The 25,777-nt window shown below is 34.3% G+C and overlaps 2 protein-coding genes across 3 annotated transcripts; both read left to right on the top strand.

The window, feature by feature from the left end:
- Positions 1–4,157: 4,157 nt before the first annotated feature.
- On the top strand, positions 4,158–10,200 carry LOC114195208 (filament-like plant protein 4). Of its 2 annotated transcripts, none has more exons than XM_028085603.1 (6): positions 4,158–4,431; positions 5,578–5,692; positions 6,255–6,459; positions 6,563–8,990; positions 9,104–9,146; positions 9,423–10,200. In XM_028085603.1, the coding sequence occupies exons 2-6, from the start codon at positions 5,594–5,596 to the stop codon at positions 9,843–9,845; spliced, it is 3,198 nt and encodes a 1,065-aa protein (XP_027941404.1). In that variant the 5' UTR covers positions 4,158–4,431; positions 5,578–5,593; the 3' UTR covers positions 9,846–10,200. The 2 variants fall into 2 exon arrangements, with proteins under 2 accessions (XP_027941404.1, XP_027941403.1); XM_028085602.1 differs by having other exon boundaries at positions 6,252–6,459.
- A 2,204-nt stretch (positions 10,201–12,404) lies between these two features.
- Positions 12,405–25,431, top strand: LOC114194319 (5'-3' exoribonuclease 3-like). The gene is made up of 23 exons (XM_028084457.1): positions 12,405–12,838; positions 12,968–13,070; positions 13,175–13,251; positions 14,015–14,206; positions 14,304–14,423; positions 14,586–14,648; positions 14,827–14,970; positions 15,062–15,226; positions 16,389–16,466; positions 16,564–16,650; positions 16,906–17,202; positions 17,398–17,493; positions 18,748–18,843; positions 20,469–20,539; positions 22,638–22,766; positions 22,853–22,929; positions 23,021–23,061; positions 23,157–23,231; positions 23,373–23,530; positions 23,838–23,942; positions 24,050–24,125; positions 24,316–24,398; positions 24,509–25,431. The coding sequence occupies exons 1-23, from the start codon at positions 12,635–12,637 to the stop codon at positions 25,194–25,196; spliced, it is 3,225 nt and encodes a 1,074-aa protein (XP_027940258.1). The 5' UTR covers positions 12,405–12,634; the 3' UTR covers positions 25,197–25,431.
- Positions 25,432–25,777: the final 346 nt, after the last annotated feature.

The raw sequence follows: 25,777 nt of genomic DNA, 5'->3' as shown, positions 1-25,777 counted from the left end.
CATGAAACATATTTGAAACATCAAATAAACTTAATAAAATTTAGTTAAAATAATTAAATCCATATTTTTCTAAAATTGAAAGAGTAAATTGATCCAAAATTTTCAAAAGTAACTGATTTTAATTTTTACTGAAAGTTAAGAAATAAAAAATATATTTAATTTTTTAAAATTCATCGTTCATCATTATATATATATATATATATATATATATATATATATATATATATATATATATATATATATATGAAAATATAGTAATAAAATAAATACAAAAGTGGGTCCTCTTTTCTTTATTCCCTTAAACTATATTTTATAATTAGTTTTAAAGAAAGGAATTATTAAAGTGTTTTTTTAATCGTTTCAACTTCCTTTATACCTATGTTTTCTTTTTCTTTTCTTTTCATAGCTGAAGCAACACTACTTTTTAATTATTATATACACAAACCCTATACGTTTTTCATCTCCCAACAACAACACACGCAAATGAGGAATCCAAAGAAAGAGGCAAGGTTTTCAATGTGGATTGTCTGGCTGCACTAGGAAACTTTGTCCCATAACATATATTTGATTCTTTTAATAATTAATGTCCCAAAACATATTGTATAAGATTTTGCAATGAATTACATGGACATGAATACCCTTGTTCTTGGAATTGAAGAATCAAATTTAGAGTGCCTAAACAAAATTGCTCAAACCAATAAACCAACATCATATCAAAATCTTGTTCTTCTGGCAATTTATCATTTGTATTTGTTCTGGGACCATTTATTAAGAAAATGGTTTCTCTTGTCCCTGTCACAGTTTATTCAAAAAATAATTTGTGTATTTGGTGGAGAAAAAGAAAAGTCTTAAAAATGGATAATAGAGTTGGAAAATTAATTTTATATTCATAGCCCATAATATGCTCTTCTCCTGTGTGTGTTTGTTAGACCTAATCCCAAACCCTAATCACAAAGTCTGATATAATAATATCATCTTATTATTGTTTTGTAAGCATAGATATTTGACCTAGTCATACCGTCAACAGTTATTAATGAAATAAAAGCAAAATATTTAGACATTTATTTAGAAATATTAAGAATTTAATTTCACCCCTTTTACGTCAATAAGTGAATTTGGTTATAAATTTATGGGTTAAATATGTTTTTGGTTCCTGAATTTTGAAATTAGCTCTCCTTCAAAACTTTATACTAGTTTAGTCTTTCGAAATATATGAATTTAGTCTTTTTTATCAAAATTTATAAAGTTTATTTGACATTTTAAACACATTTTATGATAATATTTGAGTTAACATTACAGTGAAAATGTGTCAAATGGTATAAATAATTCAAATATTATCATGAAAAACGCTTGAAACGTGATAAACTTAACAAAATTTGGTTAAAAAAAACTAAATTCACATAGTTTTAAAGATGAAAGACTAAATTGATCGAAAGTTTTGAGGAGGGACTAATTTCAAATTTCACTGAAACTTGAGGGACCAAAAACATATTTAACCCTAAATTTATAGATTAAACAAATGTGCAAATGATAGATATTTTATAAAGAAAAGATAATTTTTAAAATCTCTAGGTAATTAGTTGTTGTTTCTAATTTGATAATTAATCTCTTGATTAAATTAGTGAAAATGTATTTAATACAAGAAATTGAAATAAAAATTATGTCTTTTGGTAAAGGTTCGTTTTCAATCTGAACATATTGAGAAGAAGAAAAATTAAAAGGTTAGATACGTATAATACAGGTACATATATATATAACTTGTGTTGACTCCTAAGTAACACCAAGATCTTAAATTAGTTGCCAGCTCAATTGAAACTATGCTTAGTTTAGGTTAAGTTGAATTGAAGTACTTGCTGGTTAGATGCAATTAGATAAATAAATAGCACTTTTATTTTTGACAAATTAATCAATGCTTACACTGTTAATTAATTGATTTCAAATTATGTCAAATGTATCGTTTGAATTTTTTTTATTACAAAAGTCAACAAATCATATGCTACACAATCATGACCTATATAATTATGACCAAATATTGGTGTGAACATTTTCATTACACGCTAATTAAATTCATTAGTTAAGTCCATTTTTCTCTGAGTACCATCGCATAATATTAAATTTATATAAAAAATGGATTTAGCTTGTCTTCGAAGCAAGTAAGTTTACTATTCTTCATTTAATATTTGCATGACAATAATTTTGTTGGTTTTAATTTTTTTTACATATAGTTTAAATCAATGTTATCAAACTATATCCTCGTCCTTTACCCGAGAGATCAAAATTAATGATTAGTCCCATTTTTTAAAGTATGAAACATTTGTAGTATGACAAACTAAGTTTATTTTAAGAAATTTTAAATTTAATTAAACCTTTTCAAAGCACATACTTGAAAACCCTAAAATAATCACGAGAGAAATAGATTTATCGAAACAAGATTAAACATAAACACGGTTTTTGATAGTATAATCAAGTCAAATTGATAATTTTATTTGCCAAACGTGTGGCTATCTTAATATTAAATTAATTTACTCTGAGACACTAAAAGTATATAAACTTAAGAATAATATATTCATATACGAGAATTAAAACTAAGTTAAACTAGTACATTTATGGTTCTATAAACCATCACGAAATACTATAATTCTGAAAGACTTTCCAACCAAGAAAAATGAAATAAATTTATAACACTTCCATGTTCCATCCCAAACACCACTATATAAATGTCTTATTATCTGAGTACAGCTAGGTTCATGTCTCTTTGTGCGTACTCTGGAGAATTATTTAACCATTTTTTTTCGTATAAAGATAAGGTGATGTGATTGATAATGAAATCCATTAAGCATAATTTTAGTTTAGCCAAAACTAATTAATTACAAATTATTTTTATCAAGCTTTTAAAAGTATTATATTATATATCTAATGTATCTAAGACCATTTGAAAAATAATGTCGCTTCAATCCATTGGAACATTCGATAGGAATTGGTCTGTTTTTTGTTCATCGGGTCCTTCAATTTAGGATTAAAAAAATAATCATATGTACATTTTTTTTTCTCTGGGGTTTCCCTAGACACATGTTATATATTAAATAGCTTTCCCCTTCTGAAAGGTGATGGTGATTAAGTAACAACGTGTCTCACCCGTTTAATATTAGAAATTGATGTTAAATAATGTTACACAAATGGTAGTATCATACAACTCATATTAACTTCATACTCACTAAAAAAAGTGTAGAGTTTTTTTTAATATAAAATATTTTTAGCTTAAATATGTTTTTTTCCTTTAACTTTCGGTGAGTTTTAGAATTAGTACATCTCGAAACTTTAAACCAATTTAATCTTTATCTTTCGAAATATGTGAATTTAGTTATTTTAATCAATTTTTGTTAAATTTATTTTAAGCGTGTTTTATAACATTAAAGTAAAAATGTGTCAAATAATATAAATAATTCAAATATAATCATAAAATACGTACGAAACATCAAGAAATATTAAATAAACATAATAAAATTTGATTAAAAAGACTAAATATACGTATTTTAAAAGATAAATAACTAAACTAATCTAAAATTTTAAAATAGACTAATTCTAAAATTTAATTAAGATACACAAATATATTTAATCGAATATTTTTTTTAATTGATACACAGATGCTATGTGGGTGATATTAGTAAAAAATAAGAAAAAGAAAATAACGTGTTACGTTCGTTGGTCGAATTTTCTAAGTCCACGTTGTTGTCATGTCAAGAAGTGGCGACACTAACGCATTTAGAAAGCAGCCAACTCATACGTCTACGTACCGAACGCGTGAGCTGTACAAACTAAAATGCCAGTCAGTGACTCACTGACGGTGGTCCAAACAAAAACTCCCTCTAACCCTATTCTCTTCTTCTTCTTTTTCTTCTTCTCTCTCACCGTAATTAATAATCCCACTATTAATTATTAATTAATTAAACAAAAAACCGATAATAATAATAACAAACACTCCCATTATTCGGATACAGCTCATCCCACCATACGCCTCCTTCTGCCGCAAGCTTTCTATTCTCGCTATTTCCACGCTCTCCCGAGGTTAATCTCGTAATTCCACCACAAAATAATATTATTATTTTTTATACTTTTTTACAAAAAAGGGGAGTATATTAATTAATATTTATTATTAGTTATTGAATACGAAGAGAACGCAGACACAGAGAGAGAAAGAGGGGTGAAAAAGGTGATGGTTTTTGGAGCTTCTGCAACGTCTTGCTTTTTAAGAGCCACCTAATTCCGAATATCTCAGCCCAACCAGCCACCACCATTGCCTCCGCCACTACCACCACCGCCACCTCCACCTCCGCCGTCACTCCTTTTGTTGTAAAATCTCAATCCCTATATTTCACCATTCTCTCATTGCAGCAGCGTTAGCTAGCTACTCGCATTTTTCCATTTTTTCCGGTAAGTCGATTTTGCCCTCGCCGGTGTTTCTTCTTCGAGTGAATCATCCAATGCTGTTGTTTACTTCCTACTTTTTTTTGAGTTGTTTTTGTTTTTCTTACAGAAGTTTGTGCGCTGTGATAATTTCTACTGTAATAAACCTCTGTTGCTGTGTGTGTCTGTTCGAGTGCGTTTTTTTTATTACTCGCCATTGCGGCGATTTTTCTTGACTTTTCAATTTTTGTCGGTGGCTCGAGTTTGTGCTCGGAGCGCTTCCAGTTCAACTTTAGCTCAGTGTTACATCTTCCTTGTTGCTAAATTAGAAAGAACGAAGTTGCAGAGAGTCCAATTCCGCCATTCATTTCCGAAGATTTGGTTCAATTTTTTCCTCAGATTTATTGTTTCCGTTTTCAGAAAATCTTGACTAATTTGGATCTAATTTCGAGTTTGTAATTTGGATTTGAATTAATTGGTATTAAATTGTTTCAGTTTAATCTGAAGTTTGAGTTCAAGTTGCTTTAAATATTCCAGAGAAGAGTTTTAATAGTGTTGTGGCTGGTAGTTGTGTTTGAGGATGCTTTGGTTTACCAAAGGACTAAGGTTCTTTTTCTTTCTGTTTTTAAAAAAATTCTGAAGAGGAAATGCATTTTTGTTCGAGTGTTCGGTTCTGTGATATCCTGGAACGAGAATATGTGAAGTGCTTTGGTTAGATCTTGGAGATCGCGGTTAGCATCATTGGCTTATGTTTGCTACTGTGTGAATGAATGCATCAACATCACAAATATAGTGACATGAGTCAATCGGGGACCCAAAATTGGTGCCAAATTATGAGCAATCTACAATTTGGCCTTGCCCTGTTGCACTGTTCGCTTTTGGTGTTGTGTCCTGTGTGCTTTCTATGGCCACCGACACTACCGACGAGTGCATATACCATATATACTTTATGTAGGCTTGAAAATGGAAGCCACTTGTGTGATGGTATCGTGGTGGCTTTTTGTGAAACGGTGGGATGATTGAGTATTCGGTTTGAGTTACTGTTTGGTGTGTAATAATACAGTGTGTGGGAAATTAGCAGTAGTACCCATTGGTTAAAAAACGGAAAAGGAAAGTAAAAGAAAAAAAAAAAACTTGCTGTAGGTTTTAATTTCCACTGTTTTCGATTATAAGGTGTCCGTACTTTTCAATGGACCGACGCTGGCCATGGAAGAAAAAATCGTCGGACAAGGCTGTGATGGAGAAAGCAGCTGCAGAATTGGACTCTGCCGCGGGTGCTGCCAATCAGGTATGTATTTATTGTCGGTTCTCTAGAGCAAAGAACTAGTAGTTTCTAATATTTCTGATCGAGGAAATTATCCTGTATGTTTTTTTCTTACCTTCTTGACTCACACGTGATGATTTTAGTTTTAACGAGTGGAAAATGTCCAAATTGGTCCCCCACCCCAAAATAGGGGACAATTTGATCCCTGTAAAAAATGAAATTCTATTTAGTCCTTCAAGATTTCAAACATGGGATGCTTTAGTCCTTTTGCCCATTTGAGTTAACTTTTACTAGGACAATTTGAGTCTTTGATTATTTTGTCAAGGACTAAGTTAGTACAGGATTAACTTCTTTAAGGACTAACCATATGCTTACAAGGGAGAGAAAATGACCGAAGAACTAATGTGCCCCACTTTTGTTATCATTCTTGAAGGACTATATGATTATTTTTTTTTTGGAAGGGGCTAAATTTTCTACTGTAGTTTTTTCAAAGGCTGAATTTGGACATTTACTCATTTAGCCATTACATTTGTCTTTAATTTGTTTCAAACTTACGTATGATATTTGTTTTTGGGTAAACAAGAAGCCGAGCTACGTCCAAATCTCAGTAGAGTCATATTCTCATCTGACTGGTTTGGAGGATCAAGTGAAGGCATACGAAGAAAAAGTTCAGACACTGGAGGATGATATTAAGGAATTAAATGAAAAACTGTCTGCAGCTAATTCGGAGATAAATACAAAGGAAACCCTTGTAAAACAGCATGCTAAAGTAGCAGAAGAGGCTGTCTCAGGTATACTTCTTCAATGGTTCCTATTTAAAAATATTCAAAAGCCTTATTATGTAGTGCACCTTTTTTTTTTTTCTTGGAATTAATATTCGTTGAAACCCTTCAGGCTGGGAAAAGGCAGAAGCAGAAGCTCTAGCTTTGAAGAACCATCTGGAGTCTGTCACTCTTGCAAAACTCACTGCTGAGGATCAGGCGTCACAGTTAGATGGTGCGCTTAAAGAATGTATGCGACAGATAAGAAACCTAAAGGAAGAACATGAACAGAAATTACAGGAAGTTGCTCTCACAAAAACCAAGCAATTGGACAAGATTAAGGGTGAGCTTGAGGCTAAGATAGCAAGCTTTGAACAGGAACTCCTCAGGTCTGCTTCCGACAATGCGGCTCTGTCAAGGTCCTTGCAAGAGCGATCTAACATGATAATCAATTTAAGGGAAGAAAAAGCTCACGCTGAGGCTGAAATTGAGCTTCTTAAAGGCAACATTGAATCATGTGAAAGAGAAATCAATTCACTCAAATATGAGGTTCATGTTATTGCCAAAGAGCTTGAGATTCGCAATGAAGAAAAGAATATGAGTATGAGGTCTGCAGAAGCTGCTAACAAGCAGCACATGGAGGGTGTTAAAAAAATTGCTAAATTGGAAGCAGAGTGCCAAAGATTACGCGGTCTTGTGCGGAAGAAGTTACCTGGTCCAGCTGCACTTGCACAAATGAAGCTAGAAGTCGAAAGTCTTGGTCGAGAATACGGAGAAACTCGATTAAGGAAGTCTCCTGTCAAACCCCCTAGTTCTCACATGTCTCCTATGCCTGGGTTCTCCCTAGATAATGCTCAGAAATTCCACAAAGATAATGAATTTCTTACCGAGCGTTTGCTGGCAATGGAAGAAGAAACAAAGATGCTGAAAGAAGCTTTGGCAAAACGTAATAGTGAACTGCAGGCTTCAAGGAGTATGTTTGCGAAAACTTTGAGCAAACTTCAAAGTTTGGAAGCACAGGTTCAGACAAGTAATCAGCAGAAGGGATCTCCTAAATCCATCATAAATGAAAGCATTTACAGTCAAAATGCAAGCAATGCACCAAGCTTCATCTCCATGTCTGAAGATGGAAATGATGATGTGGGAAGTTGTGCCGAGTCTTGGTCTACAGCAATTATGTCTGATCTATCCCAATTTCCTAAAGGAAAGAATACCGAGGAATTGAGCATATCTGATACCACTAAGAAGTTGGAACTAATGGATGACTTTCTGGAGGTGGAGAAACTGGCTCGATTATCAAATGACTGCGGTGAAGTTTCAGGCACTTCAAACAATATAGCAAACGAAGCTGTGACTGATGAAATATCAGAAGTCAGCACTGGGAAAGATGTTCCCTCTGACTCCCAAGAGAATAGTGATCCAAATCCACTGCCAAGTGAGGTGTCTTCTGCTGAGGAGTTATCAGCACCTGATCCCCAATCTGATGTTCCTAGCTTGTCGCTAGCAGAGCTTCAATCAAGAATATTATCAGTTTTTGAGTCCATGGCTAAGGATGCTGATATGGAGAAGATATTGAAGGATATTAAACACATTCTTGAAGATGCATATGGCGATTCAGTCCAGGACTCTGTATCTGCCGTTCCCCATGATGTCACGCCTTCTGATATTACGTGTGATAAGCAGGGTAACGCTGAAGATGTTGCCTTAAATGCGGAGAAAGAAGTTATTTCATCCCAGCAACCTCCAGAATATGTGCAGATAACGACGGATCTAGAAGCCGCAATGTCTCAAATTCATGACTTTGTATTGCTCCTCGCCAAAGAAGCAATGGCAGCACATGATATATCTTCTGATGGAGATGGAATAAGCCAAAAGATGCAAGAGTTCTCTGTCACTTTTAATAAAGTTACCTCCAATGAAGAAAATTTGCCACAGTTTGTTCTGGACCTGTCTAGTGTTCTAACCAAAGCAAGTGACTTCAGATTTAATATACTTGGTTACAAGGGTACGGAAGCCGAAACCAACAGTCCTGATTGCATAGATAAGATTGCTCTGCCAGAAAATAAGTTAGTTCAAGACGATTCATCAGGGGAGAGATATCAAAATGGTCATTCCCATATTCTTAATCCCTGTTCTGATCCTGAAATTCCTGATGATGGAAATTTGGCCTCAGGCTATGAATCAAATGCCACGACACAGAAGTTCTCAATGGAGGAGTTTGAAGAATTGAGGTTAGAGAAAGAGAAGGCTGTTGCAGATCTATCAAAATGTGCTGAAAATCTTGAACAGACAAAGTCTCGGTTACTAGAGACAGAGCAACATCTAGCTGAAGTTAAATCACAGATGGCTTCTGCTCAAAGAGCAAATAGCTTAGCTGAGACACAGCTAAAATGTATGACAGAATCGTACAGGTCAATTGAAACACGTGCAAGGGAGTTTGAGACTGAGCTTATTCATCTGCGAATGAAGACATCAGCTCTGGAGAATGAACTGGAAGATGAAAAGAAGGCTCATGAAGCAGCTTTGGCCAAACACAAGGAGCTAGAAGAACAACTACAGAGGTTGGACACTGAAATACTGAAGCTACACATTGACATGTTTTCAAATATTTTATGTGAATGTCACCTGCTGGTTCTAATTCTGATTGCTAATTTTCCATGCTACTTTCTGTCAGGAGTGAGAGCTCAGCTGCTGATAATGACATCAAGACTAAACAGGTAAAGCTGTAATCCCATTCAAATACTTGAAAATACTATTAAGTTGGAGAACCTTTAGATCTAAGTCTTACTTTCACAACTTTTTCTAAGAGATTATTTATAAGAAAAAAATTAAAATGAATTGAACTTTTTTCATAAGCTAAAAATAAGCTTATACGAAGAAGTTTATTTAAACTCAACCCTACTCATAATATGTAACATCAAAATAGGCATCTCAATCTAGGATTCTTGTGATGAGTAAGCAATCTAAGATTGATTTTTTTTCCTTTGTCATAGGAGAGAGACTTGACTGCCGCTGCTGAAAAGCTAGCTGAGTGTCAGGAAACCATATTTCTTCTTGGCAAACAGTTAAAAGCTCTGCATCCTCAAACAGAGCCACTGGGATCTCCTTATTCAAAGATTGAAGGCTTCACGGAGCGTGAACCTGATAGTCCAACTTTGCAAGATCAAGCAGAGATGGACAGTGCTACTTCTACATTTGTGCAAACATTGGGTGGAGATTCCCCTTTACATTTTACCAACAGTTTATATAGTCCATCAGATAACGACTCAATGTTTCCAGGCATATCTTCTGTACAGAATCCAAACCAAAGGCCTACCAAGTCATCCTCATCTTCAGCTTCTTCCACTCCAACGCCAGAGAAAAACACCAGAGGTTTTAGTAGGTTCTTTTCTTCAAAAGGTAAAAACGGTCATTGAGATTGAAGCATGCATGACCGATGGGAATTCCTGATTGAGGGAGCCACAGAACAACATCGGCATTTGGAAAGCATTCAGGTTCAATCTCCTTCATGATTTAACAGAATTGAGTTCTTGGGAGGTTTATCTAGTTAAAACACAACAGAATGCAATGGTTATTGGGTGGTTCTTGTATTTAATGGTTGTACATGGTAAACATATGTTTTTCTTCTTTTCCTTTCCATTGTTTTACTCCCTCTGTTCTGTAATTTAATTAGCAAACATTGACATAGCCTCTGAACTGTTACAGGATATGTTGAATATTGTTGTATTTCAGAAATTTATGCAGCATACCTTCATTCTTTGTCAACAACAATACATTAGTGATTTTTCATGTAATAAATAGAAAACTAAAATAAGTTTTTCTTTCCTCCAATATATCAAAGGCAATGCAGAGATAAATCTGTTCTCAAATTGGTACAGGGAAGACTCTCTGTATTCTATTAATCACTAACGAAAATTAGAAAAAAAAAAATGCTTGAAAATGAGCCTCCAAGAGGATATAAAAATGGCTTTCATAGTGAAAGATTGAAATGGGCCAACCCTACCCCATTTGATTGACCCGAATGGTAAAAATGACTAGTGTGGCCTGACTTGGAAGTTGCTGAATCAGGTTAAATTGGTCCATTTATTTATTTATTTTCTTATATAAATGGGTTGAATCGTTTTAATATGCGAGACTCTGATCAAATTAGCACAAGAATTTCAAATTATTCCAATATTTTTTACATTAGACTTTTCAAATTTCAACCTTATTTCCGACAAAAAAGACAAAAATGAAATTTTAAATATTCCACTGCAGGAGAAGAAAATCATTTGATAAAGTTAATAGAAATCTTTTCCTTTAAACTTAAGTTATCTATCTAACCTTTCTATAGAGAAAATAACTTTTTAGCGAGATAAATATAAGTTATCATTATTTTTAATTACTGGTCAAGTTAGGATGCATAAATTTGAATTATATGAAAATAGATTTGACTTTCAGATAAGAAAAAAAAGCAATGTCTCAGTTTTTAATTATAAACCTAAGTTAAAATTTGTTTTTCTTTCTTTCTACAAGATTTGGTACCTTTTCTATTAATTATTCTTACAGTATGATATAACCAGTAAAATTATAGTTGTCAAACATTTGAGAAAGACAGATATTAATGATTTTTTAAAATATAAATTTTGAATACATCTATTTTTGTTTATTAAATTATTTCTTTAATTAGATGAATTAGGTAAATGGTATTATTCTCATGACACATAAGAAGATAGAGGTAAAACAAAACTATTATGATGTTGTGATTTTCAACCAAATTTGAATTTTAAATAAACGAAGTAATAAAACATTTCATTAAATATAGGCAGATGCATACACATAATTTCTAGGTATAATTACTAATTTGGTATCTCAACTTTTTCGTTAAATTCAATTTGGTATCCAAAACTTTTGGTTTGTTCAATTTAGTACCCAATTTTCTAAAAAGATTCAATTTGGTTCTCTTTGTTAAGTTAGAGTCAATACCGTGTTCGTGTCAAGCCATGAAATTTTTAATTTTTTTAAAATTATTATTTTTTTAAAAAAATATTTTTTTTTCAAAAAATTTTAAAACTGCTAGTTTATCACAGTGTCACGTGAAATCTTACAATCATGACACGTGACAGAGATAATAGTTGTTTTCAATTTAGTACCCCAAACTAAAAATTTTGTTTAATTTAGTACCCGATTTTTTAAAATAATCCAATTTCGCCCTCTCCGATTTGAGACAAAATTAGTAAATAAGCTTAATTACAATCTATATATACATGTTACAATAACTTTTCTAATATGTACATCAAATCATTTCACCTAAATACTTAAATTATTTTATTTTTTACATTTATAATTTTTTACACTTGTAAAAAATAAAATAATTTGAATATTTAGGTATAGTGATTTGATGTATAAATTCAAAAAAAATTCTTTTAACATATATATATATATATATAAGTTATAATTAAACTTAGTTACTAATTTGGTCTCAAATTGGAAATGACGAAATTGAATCATTTTAAAAAATTGGGTACTAAATTCAACCAAAAATTTAAATTAGAGTACTAAATTGAAAACAAGTATTATCATTGCCATGTGTCATGATTGTAAGTTGCTATGTGGCACGATGATAAACTGACACGTGACAATTTTTAAATTTTTTGAAAAAAAAAAAAATATTTAAAAAAAATTTCATGGCTTGACACGTGTCCTGTGCGGACACACGGTGTTAACTCCAACTTAACGGAGATGATCAAATTGAATCTCTTCAAATAATTGGAGTACTAAATTTGAACAAACCAAAAATATGGGTACCAAATTGAACTTAGCCAAAAACTTGGGGTACCAAATCAATAATTATACCTAATTTCTATTCTAATTGAAAAATAGTACAAAATATTATATATAGCTTACAATACAAAACTAACTTAGGTTTTGCTACTACTTTATTGAATGAGTATTGAAACCTAAACTATCTGTGCATTTCAGAAAGACAAAAGACCTTAAATATCAAAATACCATAGGAGTTACGAAGGGCAGCATCGTCCTTTCGTTCCGTTCTCTACCTCCCAAATTCCCAATATTCCAACCCGCGCGCGAGAGCGCAGTGTAGGAATCAGTGTTTACTTGTTTCGCATATTCGTCTTCCTCTGCGTTTAGATTTGAGAGAGAAGTGAATTGGATAAGAGTTTTTTCGTTTCGGACGAATTGAATCTGAGTTCGTGACGGAAAGATGGGAGTCCCAGCCTTCTACCGGTGGCTGGCCGAGAAGTATCCGATGGTGATTGTGGACGCGATCGAAGAGGAAGCGGTTGTAATCGACGGCATTCAAATCCCGGTCGATGCGAGCAAGGAGAACCCTAACAACATTGAATACGATAACCTCTACCTCGACATGAATGGCATCATTCATCCCTGCTTCCACCCCGAGGATAGGGTAACATTTCTCCTCCTTCTTTAATTTCAATGCGAATTCCTCTCAATAACTTGTTTATTTGTTTGATGTTTTGTTGAATTTCGAGCATGCGAGTTTGACGATGGTTACGAGTTGTGTGTTTCGATGCAGCCTTCTCCGACGTCGTTCGATGAGGTGTTTGAGTGCATGTTTGACTACATTGACAGGCTGTTTGTTATGGTGCGGCCGCGGAAGCTGCTCTACATGGCTATTGGTGTGTGTTTGTTTCTTCGTTTTGATTATTTGTGATTTGTAATTTGTAATTGTGTTGTTTGTGTTGCTGCGGGGCCTATTTGTTATGTTTGGTTTGACTTGTAGATGGTGTTGCGCCGAGGGCGAAAATGAACCAGCAACGGTCTAGGCGGTTTAGGGCTGCGAAAGATGCTGCTGATGCGGTATGTGTTTTGGTCATTTTTAATTTTTGTAATCCTTAGTAAGGTTTTGTGTAGTTTTGGATTCTTTGGGTTTCCTAATAGACTTCATTCTTTCGTGTTTCTTAGAATGTAGCAAGGAAATATTATTTGAACTACAGATTTTACGACTAATAGGGAGAAAGAAAGAGAGAAGTAAAAGGTGTAACTAATGATGGAGAGATAGAAACAAAAAGTGATTGTATGAATAACATATCTCTAGCTAGCAATTGCCGTGGATTCTATATGAACGTACTCTCTTTGCTGTTATTAACAATCAGGTTCAATCAATTGCATACCACATTGGTGGGTAATTGAAAGCTTGAACTTTGCCGTTGTCCGGTTACTCATATTATATATATATATATATATATATATATATATATATATATATATATATATATATATATATAGTTCATACTCTGGTCTTCGTCTCAAATATTTAACCATTAATCAACACACTTTTCTTTTTATCACAATTTTGTGGCTTTCTACATGTGCTGGTAAAATATTTCTTGATTTGGGTGGTAGGGTTATTATGATAAAATGTACGTTTTTTGTAGCTGTGTGGGGTGGCTACTGCTAGTGTTTCTTGCATTGATCCCTTTCTTTGAGGTTAATGTTGTTGCTTTCTTATGATACTGATGTTTATGTGAGCGACTTTAATCTGTCAAGAAATGGTGAAATATGATAAGATGTGTAGATATGATTTCTGCTCATGTTTGCCTGTTTTTCTATTTTGTGATAGGCTGCTGAAGAAGCAAGGTTAAGGGAGGAATTTGAGAAGGAGGGCAGAAAACTTTCTCCTAAAGCAGAGTCCCAAACGTTTGATTCAAATGTCATTACACCAGGAACTGAATTTATGGCTGTTTTGTCAATTGCACTTCAGTACTATGTTCATCTTAGGTTGAACAATGACCCTGGTTGGCAAAATATTAAGGTAGAGAGTTCATTTTATATAAACTGTCTGGCTGTGGCAATTGCGTCTCATGATGGGGAATCTTCACTAATGTCATGGTTTATGTTTGTGTCTGCAGGTTATTCTTTCTGATGCAAATGTTCCTGGTGAAGGGGAGCATAAGATTATGTCCTATATCCGCCTGCAGAGAAATCTTAATGGTTTTGATCCAAATACACGACATTGCCTATATGGTTTGGTATGCATCTTATTTCCACATCTTCTTACTCTTCAAAATTCAACTTTGATTTTGTTTATAAAGAAAAGAAAATCTAACTTCTTTTCTACTTTCACTGTATCTTTTTTGCTTGATTTAGCATGATTGTAATTAACAAATTCCTATGATGTGTTTGGATGACAGGATGCCGATTTGATTATGTTGGCATTGGCTACCCATGAAGTTCATTTTTCAATTCTTAGAGAGGTTTGTGTCCTATCGAGTTGTTCTTTGTATCTGAATTGGAGTTTATTAGAGTAGTAAAATAAGTATATGATGCTGACATGAAGAATGTTTGATATAAATTTTATGCAATATTTTTGGCTTCTTTCCATTAGTTGTTGTGAGTGATTGAGAATCATTGGTAAATAATGTGTTATTGCAGGTTGTATTTACTCCTGGACAAGACAAATGCTTCCTCTGTGGTCAGATGGGCCATTTGGCAGCAAACTGCGAAGGAAAGGAAAAAAGAAAGGCAGGAGAGTTTGATGAAAAAGGAGAGGCTGTCGTGGCTAAAAAGCCATACCAGGTCAGGATTTGTGATATGAAATTCCTATCTTATATTGAATACGACACTTTTTGTGTTTAGTCCTTAATTTTACTTCCTTTTTTTTTTGTAGTTCCTGAATATTTGGACTCTAAGAGAATATCTGGAGTATGAGATGAGAATACCTAATCCTCCTTTCGAGTTTGATTTTGAATGCATTGTGGATGATTTTATCTTCATGTGCTTTTTTGTCGGCAATGATTTTCTTCCACATATGCCTACACTAGAGATTCGTGAGGTCCGGTATTCTATTTCTTTTTTTTCTCTACTACTGTATACTTGCTATGAATCAAATTTCAGGACTGCTCTTCTATTTTGTAAGCATTAATTGTGGATTTTTTCTTTGACTTGTAATTGGTATTGGACAAAAAATGGAGCGGTTTTTTTTTTTCTGGTTTGGGTTTTGGTACCTAACTTCAATAATTGGGTCAATTTTGAAAGTGATGGGTTTCTTCTATCTAAATAATGAGGAACTATCTATCTGGAAAGACTAAATTGTTGGGTCGAACAAGGCTGAAATGCTTTGAGGTGAAGCCCGGATAGAGTATCAAAATAATTTTACCTTGCGCTGAATTTTAAGTTAATTTCAAGCATGCGAGTGTTTTTGCAGGATTTTGTAGTTTACTACGAACACTATCTGAAAAGCTCAAGCTTTTACAAGGAGGCAAACAAATGTTATATATTTGGCAAAAAAAAAAAAAACTTTAGAAGTGACTACCATACATTTTGGTATCTCACAGAACCAAAACACTTTTAAGATATATTGTATGGTCTAGGAACACTTTTAAGATATATGTATGGTCTATCTTTTTCAAAAGTAGTAATGGCTTTGAGATAACCTTTTCATATATTCTTTTCGGAAAATCTTTGAGAGTTTATAGTGACCAAAAAAATTCATGACGTATGGTGCTTTGTATTCAGTTTAGGTCAAGTTTGGTATTTGGATTTTAGGTTTAACTTTGAAATGTATTAATGAAACAATGAGTGAGGTATTATCACATCAATATGACCTTTCCTATGGATTTTGTGGTAAAATCATAGAGAATGTTATCTGTTATTCAAACCTCAATTCTATTTGATTTAATTGAGTAAAACAAAAACTGATTGTGAATTATTTTTAAACATTTTGCATAGCTTAAATCATTTTGCATAATTTGTTAGTGAAGATAAATGGATCCGAATTGTCTTGCTGTCTATACTTCAAGAATGGTCTCAATGTTGAGGCGGAAAGAAGTCCCAATCTTTAGCATCCTTTTAAATTTCTTAATTTTTTATGTAGTGTAGTAATTATTTTGTTATTATATTTGCCATGTATTAACTGACGTGAAGTGTTATGTTTATATGCTGATTTTTATTATGTAACTGATCTATTTCTTGGGAATTTCATTTCTTCTACATAGGGTGCAATCAACTTGCTGATAGCAGTATACAAGAAGGAATTTAGGGAATTGGGCGGTTATTTAACCAATGGTAGCACGGTATGTGGTATTAATGGTGGGGATCTGTGTGAATGCTGTGCCACTTTTCATCGACATATTCATTGACATTGTCTTTTTCTTTCCTGCCTCCTTTTAGATAAATTTGAGCAGGGTGGAGCACTTCATTCAGGCTGTTGGATCTTATGAAGATAAAATATTTCAGAAAAGGGCTCGATTGCATCAGGTTTGTTTAGTTGCTTTGCATCTACTCACCCTTTAAGGTTTACATAGAAAGAGTTCATCAATTTGTGCCTATTGGTAGAATGTGTTTGTCACACAATTGAGGAAGTGTGTCTGTTCAAATTTTGTCATAATTGACGGGAACATTTTTTAATAAGTGAGATAATTTTTTTTTACATCTATATAGTTTTCTTCTTATATATAGATATTTGACTGCATGTTTTGAAGTTATTCTTTGCATTTATTTGTCTGCATTCAGCGACAAGTGGAAAGAATAAAGCGTGAGAAGGCACAGGCAAGAAGGGGAGATGACACCGAGCCTCAATTTCAACCAGAGTCTTTAGTTGCAGTTTCACGATTCCATGGTTCTCGTCTTGCTTCAGCTCCAACACCATCACCATTTCAACAATCTGGGCATTATAACTCTCCAGTGTCCTCATCAGTTAAAAAATACCATAAAGAAACCTCTGAGAGGCCCCATAAAGTGGCTAGATTATCTTCAGGAGCCACTCTTGCTGCTGCTATCGTTGAAGCCGAGAGTAGTGTTGAAATAGAAGTATGTTTTCCTGCTTCGGGAGAGGCATTCTTTAGAACTAATATATGGTGGGCTAACCTATTATTGGGTATGAGCCTGGCGAGGAATTAGATGCACTTTGTTATCTTGTCAAATAATTGTTATTCTAAGGTTTTTACAGTGATCTGGTTAGGTCCTCTGTGTCTTGTCTGAGTTTAGTATTCTTTTACCTTTCAGGAAAAAGATAATAAAGATGAATTGAAAACAAAATTGAAGGAGATACTTCGCGAGAAATCTGATGTATTCAACTCAAAAGATGCCGAAGAGGACAAGGTAAAAATGTAGAGTTCTTATAGTCTTTTTGTTTTGTATTTTAGTTTTCCTATGCATTTATGTTTGTTCATTGTTGTTTTTTAATAAGTAACAAATATGTGAAAGTTGTCATCCCTGTGGGTATTAGATTAAAAAATTTTGTTTGTTAAAATATTTGTTATGGCATTTTTTATTATTTGTCATGAATCTTTTGATTCACTATATGGTTCAATGCATGTTTTGGAAAATAGATCTTTTGATCCAATGTGGGGCAAATTTCTTTTTGTTGGTAATTTTATTAGTTCTACCATTCTAAAGACTGTAATTTATGTTGAGGAAATTTTGGGAGTTCGTTAGGATATCATAATGTTAATTAGATTGACGTTGAGTAGTTAAATTTCATAACGAAGGAACAAAAAAAATTGGAAGGACTTCTTAAATATTTAAAATTGGAAGTGTTTCTCAGTTTTATCTCCATTATTATATAACCTACTTGACCCTGTATTCACAATATCCTCACTTTTAAGGTTTTTTCAATCAAGTCCTGGACAAACCTTTGTTCAAAACATGAAATAGAACTGAAGAAAATTAACTGACATTTTAACCTTATAATTTCTCAAACTATGGATCTGCATTTATTCTTTATTTCCAAAGGACTTTTGAATTTGAAGTGCATGCCTCAGAATGATCTTTACTAATGTATGCATAGGGAATGGTTGGAGTTCTTGCCATGTGACCAATATAACAAGTTCAAATGGTAACATGGTTGCACTACCCTTCGCTTAGGCCTGTGCTAAACAGGAGCTAGGGAAATTGATTGGATGATAATGCTACATAGAACTGAGTTATGTGCAGAACCTTCTAAATTCTTTTTGAATCTAGGTGATAGCTTGCTATTTTGAGGAGCATGAGAGATGCATCTATAGTAAAGCTTGCAATTATGACTCTTGTGCAACACATGTTTAATTTTTACCTATGAGTATAGCTCATTCTAATATGGTCCTTCTTCTTGTATCACATTCTTAATTTTGTACCCGTATGTAAGGGACCAAATTAAGAATGTGTTGGACGTATATGGACCAAATCAAGGATGTGTAAGAAGGGAGTAATGGTGACAGGAACCAAATTTGCAATGTTTTCCATGTGTATGTACTGATTTAACATGATTTTATGCATACAGACTAAATTGAGAATTTGTTACATAATAGGAACTAAATCATATGTTTAACCTGAAGTTGTTTCACTTCATTTAGCTAATATTGCTGGTTTCGACAGATTAAGTTGGGAGAACCAGGCTGGAAAGAGAGGTATTATGAGGAAAAATTTCATGCTAAAACTCCTGAGGAACTTGAAGCGATACGGAAAGATGTTGTAAGTTAATGAATCAAAATTTTATTAATTTTTATTTTGTTAGGAACCTTTAATTGAAATGAAAAGAAGAGAAGTAAGATTGTTATTGAAAAGGATGAAAAGAACAATGAGAAAACTCTCCTCCAAGGGTTTCCCCTTCACAAGTTCTAATCTCTTATTTATATCTTACTATTTACATCATACTAACCCGTCTTACCAACTAACCCATTAATATTCTAACTATCTCACTCAATTGATTTCCCCTTCTTAAATCCTAATCATACACCCCTCCTTAATTTCCTCAAGATTGGAATTTGAAAACTGGAATTCCACACTGAAATAATACACTTCGTCAAGTTTTCCCTGTTTGCGGGAAGACAACTACACCCATTTTATCTTTTGCTGGGAGAAACCCGCTGCCCTGCATGCAAGATTGGGTTCAGTGGCTCTGGTGAGTTCCAGGGCGAAAGCAAATTCTGAATAATCTGGACCTCTGGGTGTTGCTTAATTTCTCTTCATCCCTGTGACTCATGTCACCAGCGACCCAACCATCCAAGTTTATCAGCGTAAATCTACTTAAGCAATTCAATATAAGAATTGATTGAAAAAGTTTCAAACTAACATGAGAAAAATTTCTCTCAATTTTCTATTCATTCAAAAGAGATCTAGTGTGATGCTTTTATAGCCTATCCCAGAGACAAAGGGAAGCGACTCTTTTTGGTGTGTAGGACTAACACTAAGCCTAAAAACGCGTGGAGTTATGCGTGAAGCTTACTTGGGTGCTAAGTTCAAATTTCAAAAGGAAGTCACATCACACCTGTAGCATGTATACTGGTGCGCCTTTTTGGCCTGGAGAAGAAGGAACATGTTTTAAGCATGCGAATGGCACACCTAATGTAAAAATAGAGGTCCTTGCTTGTCTGCAACCTAACATAGGCATGGAAAAATACTCCTCAGTGATGCTGGGCTCTGCTATGGGCTGATGTCCATGTATTAAAACTTAAATTAGTTGGGGATATTTCTAAGCTTAGGTTAATTTGCATCTCTCTTGGCTTAGGTTACAGAGAGAAGTATAATTTCTACTGGAAACAAATTCTTCCAGCCTATGAAGCTCCAATCATTCCCTAATATCTCCTTCAACCTATTTAATTTTTTATCTTGGCAATCTCATTTTGTAGCTTCCAACAATTGTTCAATCCTATCTTCTCCATTGACTTTGATTGTTCATGGATTGTTGGTTGCCCCATTGGATCTTCATCATAGTCTATCTTTCAAAGATATGGCTACCATAATTATCTTTTCTATCTAAGCTGTTGCATCCCAAAGTATTCTTCTATATAACACTTTCTTGGCCTTTGAAGATCTGGCAGGTCAGAGCTATATTGTGATTCTAGATTTGAAGGGAGAGAGATAAGACTTTCATCGAATAAGATGAAAATAGCAACAACTCTGGAAGGGTTTCCTCTCACAAAAAGCCAATGCTCAATTTAAAATGATAACAAATCTGAATCTCCCATCCTTCTTCCCTATTTGTATCTAGCTAACCCCTCTAACATTCTAACTATCTTAACTACTAAAACCCCCCTCTTATATCCTATCAGATTCATTTGGAGATTTAGGTTTTCTTATTGCTTTCTATTTTTCAGGTCTTGAAGTACACTGAAGGCCTATGTTGGGTGATGCACTATTATTACGAAGGTGTTTGTTCTTGGAACTGGTAAGTTCCTTCTTTTGTTTCTTGCGATTAACTGTATAATCCTGAAATTATGTTGCCTTTCCTTTATCTTTACTTTGTCATCATGGTATTTTTCTTCCTCACCTATCAAATTTGTGATGACCTAGTTTTATGTTGAATGCTTCATTTTAACACTTGTTTGGTTGAACATAAAATTGTGTAAAATGTGATGCTTGCTTATTGTTCCTGGCCTGTTCTTTCACTGCTCTGCTGCAGTTTCTTGATCAAAGCCCTTTAATATTTTTGGTGAATTTGTGTATTAGTGACTAAGGTCCTTCAGGCCCGACTCTTGATATTATGTTAGCAACTGGTTCAGATTGATTACATAATATAATCTTCATTGGAAATTCTTCTGCTCTGACACAGTGCCAGTGTGGTGGCAGAGTCCAGGAAAACAGAAAAAAAGTACACTCTTACTCATTGTAGAGACCATTGCTCTTCCTAAGGATGCCCTCCTACAATTTCTGACACCTCCCCGCCTTTCTTTTTCAGTCTATTATATTAATTTATACCCTAGTTAACTACTGTCAGTCTGGTACATGGTTATGGTACATTGTTCTCCCTACGGATGCCCCCTACAATTTCTGACACCTCCCTCCTTTCTTTTTCAGTCTGTTTATATTAATTTTTACCCTAGTTAACTACTGTCAGTCTGGTACATGGTTATGATATACACCAAGGGAATAAACCATCGTTATTTCTCTATTCCTCCTCACATAAACCTTCTTAATATGGGGTTTATTCTTTTTGATTGACTTTCGTGCTTTTAGCAGAAAAGAAGATGCTAAAATTTTATGGTAATCTAGATATAAATTTACTTTGAAGTGTATTTTTATGGGATTAATATTCGGGGAAGTAAGCTCTTATTTTATTTAATATTTGTTATCTACCTGGTTCTAGGGAACATAGTGGGATAAGATTTTGTTGTTGTACCAACTTGGTTCCCAGTATGGCTGCTCATGTTTTGTTATAATGTTCAGATCCATAAGGTTGCATGGTTTACTATTTAGCATCCTTGTTTCTTCTAAAATGTCATGCACATACATACCTATTTTCTTTCTGCCCCACAGCCATTGTTCTCTCTGCTGTTTTCTGAGTATCTTTGCCCCCCTGTAGCCAGTGCGCTCGCCAAACATTCCATACATTTTTCTCTCAATCGGCTGCCACACTCTGTGTATTGTTTCTTTGTTTCCTGGCAAGCATTGTGATCTCCTTCCATTTTTTTGCTCTTGAACAGCCGCCATGCCCTTTGACATTTTTAGCAAACTTGACACAGATGATACGTATGCTTCAAGTTGAGGGAATGTTAAAGATATCAGTTCCTTATTTACTATGTCAGCTCCAGCAACCAACTGGCTGACATGATTCTCTCAAGGGGTTTTGTGTATTTAACATTTCTTACAGGTTTGTCTCATATGGCACATATGCTCCAATTTGAGAGTGAGTGTTAGGAATATGATTTAAATTTATATTAAATAGGGAGGAGATATGATATGATTCGGTAGGAAAATATCTGACTAATAATTCCCATTATTAAATATTGATTTTGTTTCTTATTGTTGTATTAAGAATACTCGTGTACCCAACACAATTTAGAGCAATCGTTTCCATAAAAATATTTTTTTTTAAAGATCTCTTCTCTCATTTATTGAGTCTCTTTTTGACTTTGTAATTCTCAGTAGATTCCGACCAGTAGGGAAATGTGTTGTTAGCACTCCTCAGACAAAGTCCTTTGTTTGAAAATATTGGAACAAAGGCTGTTTTATACCTTATATACTTTTATCTCGCCATCTATGTTTACAATATTAATCACAAAACAACCTAAATTAACAATTTATAATGTTTGCTGTCCATCACTGGTAAGGCCACAAACATCTATCCTTTGTAGACCTAACTGGGTGGGGAAGCTTGTTCTGTGGGTTACGTTTTTTAGATATACTAGTAAGGAAACACAGCTAGGGCATGAATAAAAATATATATTTACTTCTCTTGCCTGTGAATTTCAAGTTGTTTAGAATCCAGATTGCATCTACAAGAATTCCAAGTCTTATTTTACCAATTTTATTGTGTTATAAAATAGGTTTTATCCATATCACTATGCCCCCTTTGCGTCTGATCTCAAGGACCTTGGTGAACTTGATATTAGTTTTAATCTGGGTACCCCATTCAAACCATTTGACCAGCTTCTAGGGGTCTTTCCTGCTGCAAGGTTTGCTTGCTACCCAACTTACTATTGTTGTTTGCACTCTAAACTCTATTAGTGTAATAACATTGGTACTATGGACATATCTGCAGCTCTCATGCTCTTCCTGAGCCGTATAGGAGACTTATGACAGAACCAAACTCACCTATCATTGATTTTTATCCTGTTGGTATGTCTTTATCAAAGTCTATTAATTTAAGTTTTAGAAGTTCTACTGTGTTATCAGTATTGATCCCTACTTAACATTAATGTTGTCTCAGATTTTGAAGTTGACATGAATGGAAAACGCTTTGCTTGGCAGGTTCGATCCAAATTTATGTTGCCTGCATTTTTTTCTTTACTATTTTCTAGATATGGCTTCATCGCAGTTGATTATATCTTCCTTCCTCTTTACAGGGTATTGCCAAGTTACCTTTTATTGATGAAGGGCGTCTTCTTGCAGAAGTTCAGAAGATTGAAAATTTTTTAACAGTATGTCTTGGTCTTCCTTTGAGCTTAAATGCATGCACATCTGGTTCAATTTGCTGTTCTTAATTCATCTCGCATCGTAAATGTTACTAATTTATAGCTTATGTTTTTTCTACATCCTATCTCTATTGAAAAAATCAAAAGCCAGAGGAAAAGCGACGGAATGCTATAATGTATGACTTGCTCTTTGTGAATTCTTGTCACCCTCTTTCTGCATGCATAAGTACACTGGACAACAAGTGTAAAAACATGTCAAACAGTGAACGGGCTTTGGTGAAGGAAAAAATCAATCCCATAGAAAGGTTGGTGCATAATGCTTTGCCATTTTCTAAGCAAATTAGCTTATGTTATAGTAGTGCATTTGTTGGAACATCATTTATTCTCACGCGTCACAACATGTCTTGGAATTATGATGTAGCAATAATATGAACTTTGAAGTTTTATGGAATATACACATTGAATTTAAACCCTTAAGAAAAAAGTTGAGGCCTTTGTTTTTCAAATGTATGAAATGGTCAAGTTTGTTTACTTCATAAAAATTTAACTTTGAAAAGACATTTTTAATATCCTGCTGGACTATCTTCTGATTTTATTTGGGGATACATGCAGTGGTGGAATGAATGGTTACTTATCTTTATGCGGTGGAGAACCTTGCCCTCCTGTCTTTAGGTCTCCTGTTGCCAGCATGGAAGATATCATGGACAATCAAGTTATGTAAGTCTGTCGATGCTGGGTACTATTCAACAAGAACACATCTTATGGTCTTGGATCTGTATCTCACCGTGATTTATCTATTTTCCTTTTCGTTCCTTTTTGCTCAGATGCGCAATATATAGACTTCCAGATGCTCATAAACACATTACCCGACCACCACAAGGAGTTAAATTTCCTAATAAGGTAATAAATTTAGTAGCAGATCGTTGTCTGTAACCTCTAATTTCCAACTCCCTTTCCCAATTTAGTTTTTAATTTCAAACGTTGCCACATTAAGACCCTGTTCTGTTTAAAGTAGAATATACTTATTTGTGTTTTGTCTACTTATACTGTAATGTTGGTGGAAAAATGAAAGTATATGCTTTGTGTACAGTCTGTTACCATTGGGGATCTAAAACCTGAACCTGTTTTATGGCATGAAGATTCGGGTAGGAGACATCACACTGAAAATGGGAGGTAAGGCTTTCTTTTGAGTTAAATTTATGATTTATTGTTGTATTGCATGCACAGCATATCCAGTCATCTAGTTGGCTGAAACTGAGTGGGGATCTGGTTTTGTATATCAGGAGAAACCACCCTCCAGGGTCTTCTGGTCGGGAGCTTGGAGATGCTGCACACAGACTCGTTGTGAATTCCTTACAGATGAAGGTTGACTCCAATGGCTACCGTCACCCACATAATGGACCTCCTATATCTTATCCTGCACCAATGGGTCATCGACCACCGGTGTCTTCCTATGGTTACGAATCACACCCAGGATACGTTGCAATGCCACCTGTTCCTGCTCCCTCACTCCATGGCAGACCCCACTTGGCACCTTACAATGCTCAGCAGTATGGCTATAATCAACAATACCTACCTCCCCCGGTACCATACAATCCTCATCAGCCATCAAATTCTTACGAAAGAAATGATTATCAACACCCTGGATCACATCATTATGAAAGAAATCAGCATCAGGGTAGTGGGGGTAGGTATAATCAGCATCAATCCTCAGGATATAATCAGAACGCCAGGTTTATCAACAATACGCAAGGTGCATATGGTAGTCACCATCATGATGTTAGTCATCATCACCAAGTTATTCACCACAACCCAAACTTCCAACCATCTAGAACCCATCAGAGTTGGACTCCGCGAAACAATCAGAGTGGAAACAGGGAATATGGTCATCATTCCTCCAATCAATTTTCTTTATTAGATAGAAGAGGAAACAGGAATCCAATGCCACCACCTGGTTACGATCGCCAATAGCCTCATTCGGTAAGTTGTTGTACCATATCTTTTTTTTCTTCTCTCAATTAGTTGAGGTTTCTGACTTGTACCTGCATTTTCTCCTATTATCTCTACCCTAGAACACAGGTTGTAACATTTTCCTTCTTTATAGGCTATTCAATTCAAACATATACTTTTGTTTTCGGCTTGTAACTCTTGTTTCTTGTTTAGTCCAATGCGCCGTATCAGTTAATCCGTTACTTGATTCAATTCATTCTTGTTTCCCATTAATTTCTCTATTATGTTGGCCTGTAAACTTGTTAAGTTCGTATAGTTCTTAGAATTTTTCGTTCTTCTCTTTTTGGGCAATCCAAACAGTTAAACCAAGAAGCATTTAAGACACGAAGAACCGCATCTATTATGTATGGCCAAACACGATTATTTTCAAGGATATTGCTTGCTTTTTAGTAATGTGTTAGACGTGCCCAACACAACTCTTTGGGTGCCAATGAATTAACTTTTTGTTAACATGATCGCGAATTGACTCGTTCAGATTGGGACAAGTTCATAACCATAGTAAAGCAGCATGGGGAATCATGACATAATTGAATTGTGTTGGG

The sequence above is a fragment of the Vigna unguiculata genome, chromosome 8, assembly GCF_004118075.2.
Source record: "Vigna unguiculata cultivar IT97K-499-35 chromosome 8, ASM411807v1, whole genome shotgun sequence".
Taxonomy (NCBI): Eukaryota; Viridiplantae; Streptophyta; class Magnoliopsida; order Fabales; family Fabaceae; genus Vigna; species Vigna unguiculata.
This window is presented reverse-complemented; position numbering and strand designations above follow the sequence as displayed.

What these genes read in the sequence shown, in the direction of transcription:
- LOC114195208 (XM_028085602.1), top strand. Translation starts at nt 5,594, where the DNA reads ATGGACCGACGCTGGCCATGGAAGAAAAAATCGTCGGACAAGGCTGTG. An exon ending in AGCAGAAGAGGCTGTCTCAG is followed by an intron (nt 6,460 to 6,562) that starts GTATACTTCTTC and finishes GAAACCCTTCAG; the next exon opens with GCTGGGAAAAGGCAGAAGCA. An exon ending in CTAGAAGAACAACTACAGAG is followed by an intron (nt 8,991 to 9,103) that starts GTTGGACACTGA and finishes ACTTTCTGTCAG; the next exon opens with GAGTGAGAGCTCAGCTGCTG.
- LOC114194319 (XM_028084457.1), top strand. Translation starts at nt 12,635, where the DNA reads ATGGGAGTCCCAGCCTTCTACCGGTGGCTGGCCGAGAAGTATCCGATG. An exon ending in CTACACTAGAGATTCGTGAG is followed by an intron (nt 15,227 to 16,388) that starts GTCCGGTATTCT and finishes TCTTCTACATAG; the next exon opens with GGTGCAATCAACTTGCTGAT. An exon ending in ATCATGGACAATCAAGTTAT is followed by an intron (nt 23,943 to 24,049) that starts GTAAGTCTGTCG and finishes CTTTTTGCTCAG; the next exon opens with ATGCGCAATATATAGACTTC.